This window comes from Physeter macrocephalus, chromosome 10 (genome assembly GCF_002837175.3).
Source record: "Physeter macrocephalus isolate SW-GA chromosome 10, ASM283717v5, whole genome shotgun sequence".
In the NCBI taxonomy this organism is placed as follows: Eukaryota; Metazoa; Chordata; class Mammalia; order Artiodactyla; family Physeteridae; genus Physeter; species Physeter macrocephalus.
Window position 1 is genome coordinate 74,536,249 of NC_041223.1, and position 10,565 is coordinate 74,546,813.

The 10,565-nt window shown below is 41.4% G+C and overlaps 1 protein-coding gene across 10 annotated transcripts in view; it reads left to right on the top strand.

Annotated features, from left to right (window-relative positions):
* The window catches only part of PHF3 (PHD finger protein 3), a 114,852-nt gene that overhangs the window by 90,734 nt on the left and 13,553 nt on the right, over positions 1 to 10,565 (top strand). For all 10 annotated transcript variants that reach the window (XM_028494681.2, XM_028494682.2, XM_028494680.2 and 7 more), the window contains 3 exons: positions 4,583 to 4,718; positions 6,468 to 6,663; positions 7,170 to 7,317. In XM_028494681.2, coding sequence (XP_028350482.1) covers positions 4,583 to 4,718; positions 6,468 to 6,663; positions 7,170 to 7,317 — 480 coding nt within the window. The remainder of the gene's footprint in view (positions 1 to 4,582; positions 4,719 to 6,467; positions 6,664 to 7,169; positions 7,318 to 10,565) is intronic.

Consider the following 10,565-nt stretch of genomic DNA (forward strand, 5'->3'; position numbering starts at 1 on the left):
ATTTTTTCTTTATATTTAATTTTTGATAGTTTGATTAATATGTGTCTTGCCGTGTTTCTCCTTGGATTTATCCTTTATGGGACTCCCTGCACTTTCTGGTCTTGATTATTTTCTTTCCCATATTAGGGAAGTTTTCAACTATTACCTCTTCAGATATTTTCTCGGTTCCTGTTTTTTTTCTTTTCTTCTTCTGGAACCCCTATAAGTCGAAGGTTGGTGCGTTTAACGGTGTCCCAGAGGTCTGTGAGATTGTCCTCAATTCTTTTCATTCTTTTTTCTTTTTTCTGCTCTGTGGTAGTTATTTCCACTATTTTATCTTTCAGGTCACTTATCCGTTTTTCTGCCTCAGTTATTCTGTTATCGATTCCCTTTAGAGGATTTTTTATTTCATTTATTGTGGTGTTCATCATTGTTTGTTTACTCTTTAGTTCTTCTGGGTCCTTGTTAAACGTTTCTTGTATTTTTCCATTCTGTTTCCAAGTTTTTGGATCATCTTTACTATCACTACTCTGAATTCTTTTTCAGGTAGACTGCCTGTTTCCTCTTCATTTGTTAGGTCTGGTGGGTGTTTACCTTGCTCCTTCATCTGCAGTGTGTTTCTCTGTCGTCTCATTTTGCTTAACTTGCTGTGTTTGGGACCTCCTTTTTGCAGACTGCAGGTTCGTAGTTCCCGTTGTTTTTGTGTCTGTCCCCAGTGGTTAAGGTTGGTTCTGTGGCTTGTGTAGGCTTCTTGGTGGAGGGGATTGGTGCCTGTGTTTTGGTGGGTGGACCTGGATCTTGTCTTTCTGGTAGGCAGGACCGTGTCCGGTGGTGTGTTTTGGGGTGTCTGTGAACTTCATATGATGTTTGGCAGCCTCTCTGCTAATGGGTGGGTTTGTGTTCCTGTTTTGCTAGTTGTTTGGTATAGGGTCCAGCACTGTAGCTTGCTGGTCATTGAGTGCACCTGGGTCTTAGCATTGAGATGGAGATCTCTGGGAGACCTTTCGCTGTTTGACATTACCTGGGGCTGGGAGACCTTTCGCTGTTTGATATTACCTGGGGCGGGGAGGTCTCTGGTGGACCAGTGTCCTGAACTCGGCTCTCCCACCTCCGAGGCACAAGCCTGACACCCAGCTGGAGCACCAAGACCCTGTCAGCCACATGGCTCAGAAGAAAAGGGAGAAAGAGACAGAAAGAAACAAAGAAAAATAAAATAAAGTTATTAACATAAAAAATATATTATTAAAGATAAAAAAAAGTAAAGTAATAAAAAAAGAAAGAAAGAAGAGAGCAACCAAACGATAAAACAAATCCATCAATGATAACAAGCAGTAAAAATTATATTTAAAAAAAAGGACAGACAGAACCCTAGGACAAATGGTAAAAGCGAAGGTATACAGACAAAATCACACAAAGACGCATACACATAGACACTCACAAAGGAGAAAAGGGAAAAAAATATATATAAGAAAAAAAGAAAGGAAGAGAGCAACCAAGTCAATAAACAAATCTACCAATGATAATAAGCTCTAAATAGTAAAGTAAGGTAAACATAAAAGCAGTAACACATTAGATGCCGAAACCCAACCCCAAGTCTACAGTTGCTCTGAAAGTCCACTGCCTCAATTTTGGGGTGCTTTGTTGTCTATTCAGGTTTTCCACAGATGCAGGGCACTTCAGGTAGATTGTGGAGCTTTAATCTGCTGCTTCTGAGGCTTCTGGGAGAGACCTACCCCTCTCTTCTTTGTTCGCACAGCTCCCAGGATTCAGCTTTGGACTTGGCCCCGCCTCTTCGTGTAGGTCGCCTGAGGGCGTCTGCTCTTCGCTCAGACAGGACTGGGTTAAAGGAGTAGCTGATTCGGGGTCTCTGGCTCACTCAGGCCGGGGGGAGGGAGGGGTACGGATGCAGGGCGAGCCTGCGGCGGCAGAGGCCAGCGTGACATTGCACCAAAATCTGGCTATCCACTTTGCTGTACACTTGAAGCTAACACAGCGTTGTCTATCAACAGTACTCCAACATACAACAAAAAGTTAACAAATAAAAATAAAAAGATAAAGTTTGGCTATCAACTTTACGATGCTATTTTTTTGTGATACCAGCGAGAAAATATGTTAATTAACTAGCACTTAGATATAATTGCAGTACATTTTAAGTAGAGATGCTTCTGCAGTTGAAGGAATGTAATTAAAATCTATGGTTAACCTGGAATATAAACGTGCAGATCAGATCAGGTGATTCCATAAAATATTCTTCATGGGTTCTTCATCACATGACTAATTTTTTCTCCCACCGTCTGTAAGCGCTGCAGCGGAAGCAACAAGTCCTCACCATTACAGCCCCTGTGCCTGGCACGGACGGGCACTCAGTATCTGTGGGATGAACGAACGCTCCCACTCACCCACAGCCTTCAGGGGTGGGCAGCGTGCAGCTGGCCAAGAGCAGGCGGCGTACGCCCGGGGCCCATGGGAAGCACTGGGCTTTCCCAGCTGTGGCAGATGAGACACCACGATGCAAACACCCTGGGAAGAAACGGAGGCGCCAGAGCACGTATTCAGAAGGCCTGGAAGTTGTTAAAAGGCAATTACTTTGAAATAAGAACAACATGGGTGCAATGGAGTCTGAGAGGGAATCTATCAGGACTGAGGCCTCCCCAGTGGGCTTGGCCGCACCTCGGAGGAGGAGAAAGCACGGCCGGCACCAAAACCCCCGCTCTCACCGGCCCCCCAGTCAGGCGGGCTTGCTGAGCAAGAACGCACAGCCTCCCCTTTGGGAAACTGATTCCCCATAAAGGAAGGCTGTTCCTTTGCTGTCTGCTCCTCCCTGCACTGTCCCAACTTTCTAACCAGAGGCATTCTTAAATTTTTAACTTAAAAATTGTCAACAGAATATGCCTATTTGTTGTTCTGTTTTCAGAAGCAGAAAAAAAGCAGTGCTAGTAGGGAAAAAAAATCAACACACACAAAACTTTATCATACAATTTCCCATGAGTTCTATGATTTCCCCACTAATCAGAAGTGTAAAATAGTCTTTGCAAATGTGCAGAACAAGAGGCCTGTTGTGCAGGAGCCTCCGTGGCTGTGCACCCTCCTCCGGCGTGGAAGCCCCGCGCCGTGGAAGCCCTGCGCCGTGGAAGTGGCCTGAAGGGCTGGCTGGATAAAAGGGCCCACCAAGCCTGTGTCCTCGGGGGAGGGACGGAGGATCAGAACACAGCACAAAGCTTCTTTGCAGCCGATGCTGCGATGTTTGCTCCAGAGCCCGTGTGAGGTTGCCGGCCACAGGAGTGGTGTGCGGGCTCATTCGGGGAGAGGCAACCCCCGAAGACCCCGTGTGCCAACATCTACCTACAGGCACCTCCTGCGTAAACTCTCGCTGGTGCAGATGCTCGGCTCCCACTCACGACGGGGGCTGGCTTCCAGTCACCCTTCCCCCACAGAGGCCTTGAGGTGCTTGGGAACCAGACCCTTTGAATGTTATTAGTCACTCATTTCCCCATTTGTGAGGAGCCTGTTAGGTGCCGGACACTATCCCTGACAGGCACGTGGAATGCGCCCAGGGGTTCTGTCAGGTGAGTGTCACTGCGGCCAAGGACGCTGAGGCCAGGAGATGGGCTTGGGTAGATCGGTCTGCTCTGGAAGGCTCCTCTGTGCAGGTCTGTCATAAAGACGCTCCCCTGGACCTCCCAGAGGCAGACTTTCCAATATGCTATTAGGGTTAAACAGGGAGGCAGGGCTTCCCTGGTGGCGCAGTGGTTGAGAATCCGCCTGCCGGTGCAGCGGACACGGGTTCGTGCCCCGGTCCGGGAAGATCCCATATGCCGCGGAGCGGCTGGGCCCGTGAGCCATGGCCGCTGAGCCTGCGCGTCCGGAGCCTGCGCTCCGCAACGGGAGAGGCCACAACAGTGAGAGGCCCTTGTACCGCCAAAAAAAATAAAAATAAAAATAAAGGGGGCAGACTTCCCTGGTGGCACAGTGGTTAAGAATCTGCCTGCCAGTGCAGGGGACATGGGTTTGAGCCCTGGTCCAGGAAGATCCCACATGCCACAGAGCAACTAAGCCCTTGCGCCACAAGTGTTGAGCCTGCGCTCTACAGCCCGCGCGCCACAACTACTGAAGCCAGGCACCTAGAGCCCATGCTCTGCAACAAGAGAAGCCACTGCTTCTCTTGTTCTTAAAGTAGAAAAAAGAATTTTTTAAACTGTGTATTTATTAGAGTTGTCTATATTATTGGTTTAATGTTGTTTTGAGAGTGTTTAAAGCATTGTTTCTCTGTACGTAGTGTGCAGACCACCTGCATCACAGGCCTGGAAATCTGTAGGTGCTTCTTAGACTCTAGTTTGAGAGCAGGTGCAGCTTTTCTTACTTTCAAATATCAATGAGAAAATAATAGATCTTGTTAGAGGCCTTGAAGAATGAGAAATGTTTGAGTTTTTGCTCTGTTTTATGTCATAATTAATATCTAGCATTTATTTTTTAAAGAAATCGTGAAAAACCTATGAATGGAGCAGTTTCATTTTGGAAAAATATCAGTATGAAATATCAGATGGTTTAAATAATTGAGGCCAAAGTTTTTCTGTTAACCTATTTTTACTCTCACTGTTGTTAGGAACCTACAGCCAATAAGTCAATGGAGAAGACAGAAGGATCTGACAAACAGAAAGAAGAGATTGACTCCTTGTCTAAAGATACCACTAGTCAACACAGACAACATCTTTTTGATCTTAACTGCAAAATTTGCATAGGTAATTTGAAGTATTTCTTCCTAAATGTTGCTTTGATTTTGAAAGGGGAATACTTGTAAATTGTAATTTAAATAGGTTTTTGTTTTCCCAGTACTGGTGGTGAGTCAGATTGTGACTTAGTAGTAGTAGTGAAATCCATTTAGTAAGTAGTTCAATAGCATTTCAAAAACAAACGAAAACAATAGAAAATATCACGGTGAGTTGCACTGATAAAGATAAGTATGATTTTGAGAGACTTTAGTTCCAGTTATTCATGTATAACAAAAAAACCCACACATGTATCCACACACATGTGCGCAGACACACAGGGGTATGTGGAGTGTGCGTGTATGTAAGTAATGGATCATGATATAAAATGTTACTTTACAGATTACGATAAAAGTTGCTGAAAACCTGTTTTGGTAGGCCATATTAAAGATTTTAGTCTTCTAAGAGCAGTGGATAGTGAATGAAGGGATTTTAGCAGGGGAATGATACGATCAGATTGGAATTTTATGAAGATTTCTCTGACTTTGAGTAGAGATTATGATGAAAGAAACCAAGAGAAGAAGAAGCGAGGCTAGGGGGCAGGCGTTTGTGCACTAGTGCAAGAGGGGGTGAAGGTACTTTTAATTAAAGGGAGGCTTTGAGATACTCAGGTTAGGTAATATTGACAGATGTTAGAGACTGGGTTTAGGGCATAAGAAATGAGGATGTGTTGAGCAAGAGTTTACGTTTATATGCAGTTTATTGGTAAAGGTGGAGGACGAGAGTTTTTTAAAACTCTAGAGATGTAGCTCTCGATTTTTATTTTTTTACTGTGGTATGCTAAAGGTCTGATACATACTTTGTTCAGTAAGATGAAAAATTTTTCAGTTAGTTAACATTGCTGCCCTCCATCATTGTTTTAGAGACTAGGCAGCTTTCTTATAATAAAAATGACATACCTTCTCAAAATTGTGTGTTCACATTTGGTACAATGGTAAAGACTTAAAAGGGCAGGGTGTTCTTAGACATTGTTATCCCTGAAGAAAGCTATCCATGGTTTACTAGTATTTTTATTATACTCATTAGGTTTTTTGTCTGGGAAAAATCTTAATAATTTTTTTGTTAATTCTATTAATTTCTACTAATTTTGATGATTAAAATTATAATATTTATAATTAATATAATATTTAATATTGTAATATTTCAATAAATTTAATGGTAGCACACAAAATATTTGTTAAATACTACTGGACTTGACCTATTTTCAGAAAGTTTGAATGAGTTTTCCTTCTTGATTCCATAGAGAAAATCAATGTCATTTTCTAAACTTTACTAGTGTTTTTACATGCTTAGTAACTAAGTAGCATTGTATTATGCATATGTCATGGACTGCTGCTATATGTAACACACAGTAGGGATACAGATTTGTTTTCCTTAGTTCCTCATGTTACCTCTCAAGACTGTTGGAATTTGTTGTAGTTTAGTTTAAAAAATGTTTGATAGGGAATCAGGAAACCATTTTTAGGTTCTGGTTTTAATGTTTCCTTTTCAAAAGCTCGTCTGAGTTGTTTAACATTCTCTTTTTTTAATTTTTCACATCAGTAAGGGAGGTGTTCTAGAACTCATTGTGAGAAATGATGATAGTTACAAATTACTATCAGGAAATATATGGTTATGCAACAGTGCAGTCAGGGAAACTGAATAACTTTAGAAGTGAAAATGGATGAAGTTACAGAATTTCAGTTTACAAAAGTGGTATATTTTGGTGTTTTCTCGCTTCAGGTCGAATGGCACCACCTGTAGATGATCTTTCTCCAAAAAAAGTGAAAGTTGTTGTTGGAGTATCTCGTAAACATTCAGACAATGAAGCAGAAAGTATAGCAGATGCTTTGTCTTCAACCTCAAATATTTTGGCCTCTGAATTCTTTGAAGAGGAGAAACAAGAGTCTCCGAAGTCAGCATTCTCCTCTGCTCCACGGTAATTTTCTGTTAGTTATAATTTCTATTCTTTATAGCTCTTTGCCATATTATACTTGGAAGTCTTCAGAAACTTTAGAAAAGTGACATGTTTCTTAAGAAAGAAACCTTTCTTCTGAGACAGTAACTGTACCTTCCTGTACCCTAATTGAGATTTTTAAAAAGACTTTAAAAGTTAATTTAGAGTTTTGAGTGTGTGGGGACTTGATTTTAAAACTCTCTTTAATTGCATTAGCTCCAAGAGGCAGGAGATAAGTCATTAAAGAAAAATTGCTTGCATTTCTCTGGACCATATTAGTCCACAAGACAGCCTAGAAGAAAGACTGTAAAAACATAGCTATGTAAATATAAGTACACTAAAGTGAAAATATAAACTCTGTAATCATAGCCTTTACATATTTTGGTTTTCTTAACATGCTAAAATAGAAATGATTGATGAGTAAATAGAAAATGCATTTATTCATGAGCAGATCTTTAGGCTGAAAACTTCTTAATGTCATTTTTTAGTCCAGAGATGCCTGGAACTGTTGAAGTTGAGTCTACCTTCCTGGCTCGATTGAACTTCATCTGGAAAGGTTTTATCAACATGCCATCTGTAGCAAAATTTGTTACCAAAGCCTACCCAGTGTCTGGTTCGCCTGAGTACTTGACAGAGGTACTGTGAACTTTTCTACCCTTCTATGCCTGGGTTGACATACATGTTTCTGAAGCCAAAAGGCAAACAAACAACATAATAAAATAAAAATATTTAATTTTCATTCGTGATAAAAATATTTATTGACAGTGATCCTTAAACCATTCAATTAATGGAATTATGAGTCCACAAATGGAGTTTTAGAACTGTAGAAAATTGTGCTCTGAAAGTATTAAATCCACATGTCCTGTACTCTTTCCAAGATGTATTCTCTGTCAGAATTAAAGATTAATGAGAGTCTGCATGGATATCTAAGTTTTTCTTAAAATACAGACTTACGTAAAAGATGGACATATTTATGGCCTTCAGTGTTAGCTTGTCAGGGAGAGTTTTTCATTGTTATCAAGTCTTATAATTCCCCTACTGCTTAAATTTCCCCAACTTCATGACTGTGGTTGTTACCTGCCCATTTCTGTGAATATAGATATACACCCAGTTGACCCTTGAGCAACACAGTTTTGAACTGCATAGTCCACTTTTACACGGATTTCTTCAATAATGAAAACCGCAGTACCACAGGACCCGCAGTTGGTTGAATCCTCAGGTGTGGAACTGTGTATATGGAGGGGCAACTGTAGATTATACTCGGATTATCAACTGCGCAGAGGGTGGGTACCCTTAATTAACCCCCATGTTGTTCAAGGGTCAGCTGTCTAGTTGAGACTCACCAGTTAGTTGACAGTCCTGAGAGCAATGACCTTGGTTGCTGCAGTGGTGCCCTTGGATGGTTTTATACCTGAGGGAATAGTAAGGGACTACTATGCAGTATTTATGGGAAACAAGCAGGTGTAGTATTATAGTATTATGATAAGTGAGAAAGTATGATGTTTTCTGAACTCTTTTGAATAAAGTTTGTATTTCTCTGTGTTTATGCCGAAGGAAAGTAAATCATTATATGTGTACTGTATTTTTGTTGAGATTATATTTTGCTATTATGTTCATATCTAACATTTCTTCCATTCATTCTCAGTCTGCTGACCATAAAGGCACAAGTTTTTTTAAAAATGGTGTTCAGTATTTTATAAAACATAAATCATATATATGCCGGTTCTTTTTTAAGACTAATATAAACTTATCTTTGTATTAGGAGGAAATTAGTTTGACTCAATGTAATGTTGCTTATCTAATCTCCATCGGCTTATTTGTCTAGTTGTGTTTTTGATTAATAAACAACTTAATTATTTTACATATAGTTTGGTTGGCAAGTAATATTTTAGATACATTGATTTTATAAGAAAAAAATTCAGTGCTTTTCTTTTTGAACAAATCTGTTTAGAAATTTAGTCTTTGATCAGTCCATGGTGAAGGTAACTTTTTAAATGGATAATTAAGCCCTAAACTACGGGACCCTTTTGATTTTAAACAAAACTATTATTCTCTTTTCTGAGCCAGTTTCTGTGTGATTGCTTTCCAGAACTCCACCTCTGCTTTCTACTTATTTTTAGTTTGATTTGGACTAAAATCCCAAATAAAATAAAGCAATTAATCATTTAAATTTAATTGAATTTATATCGATTAATTATGTTTTTTATGATTTTTCTCTCCATAAGAAAACACATACTGATTAAAGTTTCAAATATTCTTAATTGTACAGCTCTTGATTGATTTTATGTATAGTTATCTGTTCTCAGAAAGATTATGCCTTTTAAAAAAAAAAAATGAGCCTTGGGGCTTCCCTGGTGGCGCAGTGGTTGTGCGTCCGCCTGCCGATGCAAGTGTGTTTCTCTGTCGTCTCATTTTGCTTAACTTGCTGTGTTTGGGACCTCCTTTTTGCAGACTGCAGGTTCGTAGTTCCCGTTGTTTTTGTGTCTGTCCCCAGTGGTTAAGGTTGGTTCTGTGGCTTGTGTAGGCTTCTTGGTGGAGGGGATTGGTGCCTGTGTTTTGGTGGGTGGACCTGGATCTTGTCTTTCTGGTAGGCAGGACCGTGTCCGGTGGTGTGTTTTGGGGTGTCTGTGAACTTCATATGATGTTTGGCAGCCTCTCTGCTAATGGGTGGGTTTGTGTTCCTGTTTTGCTAGTTGTTTGGTATAGGGTCCAGCACTGTAGCTTGCTGGTCATTGAGTGCACCTGGGTCTTAGCATTGAGATGGAGATCTCTGGGAGACCTTTCGCTGTTTGACATTACCTGGGGCTGGGAGACCTTTCGCTGTTTGATATTACCTGGGGCGGGGAGGTCTCTGGTGGACCAGTGTCCTGAACTCGGCTCTCCCACCTCCGAGGCACAAGCCTGACACCCAGCTGGAGCACCAAGACCCTGTCAGCCACATGGCTCAGAAGAAAAGGGAGAAAGAGACAGAAAGAAACAAAGAAAAATAAAATAAAGTTATTAACATAAAAAATATATTATTAAAGATAAAAAAAAGTAAAGTAATAAAAAAAGAAAGAAAGAAGAGAGCAACCAAACGATAAAACAAATCCATCAATGATAACAAGCAGTAAAAATTATATTTAAAAAAAAGGACAGACAGAACCCTAGGACAAATGGTAAAAGCGAAGGTATACAGACAAAATCACACAAAGACGCATACACATAGACACTCACAAAGGAGAAAAGGGAAAAAAATATATATAAGAAAAAAAGAAAGGAAGAGAGCAACCAAGTCAATAAACAAATCTACCAATGATAATAAGCTCTAAATAGTAAAGTAAGGTAAACATAAAAGCAGTAACACATTAGATGCCGAAACCCAACCCCAAGTCTACAGTTGCTCTGAAAGTCCACTGCCTCAATTTTGGGGTGCTTTGTTGTCTATTCAGGTTTTCCACAGATGCAGGGCACTTCAGGTAGATTGTGGAGCTTTAATCTGCTGCTTCTGAGGCTTCTGGGAGAGACCTACCCCTCTCTTCTTTGTTCGCACAGCTCCCAGGATTCAGCTTTGGACTTGGCCCCGCCTCTTCGTGTAGGTCGCCTGAGGGCGTCTGCTCTTCGCTCAGACAGGACTGGGTTAAAGGAGTAGCTGATTCGGGGTCTCTGGCTCACTCAGGCCGGGGGGAGGGAGGGGTACGGATGCAGGGCGAGCCTGCGGCGGCAGAGGCCAGCGTGACATTGCACCAGCCCGAGGCGCGCCGTGCGTTCTCCCGGGGAAGTTGTCCCTGGATCCCAGGACCCTGGCAGTGGTGGGCTGCACAGCCTCCCGGGAGGGGAGGTGTGGAGAGTGACCTGTGCTCACACACAGGCTTCTTGGTGGCGGCAGCAGCAGCCTTAGTGTC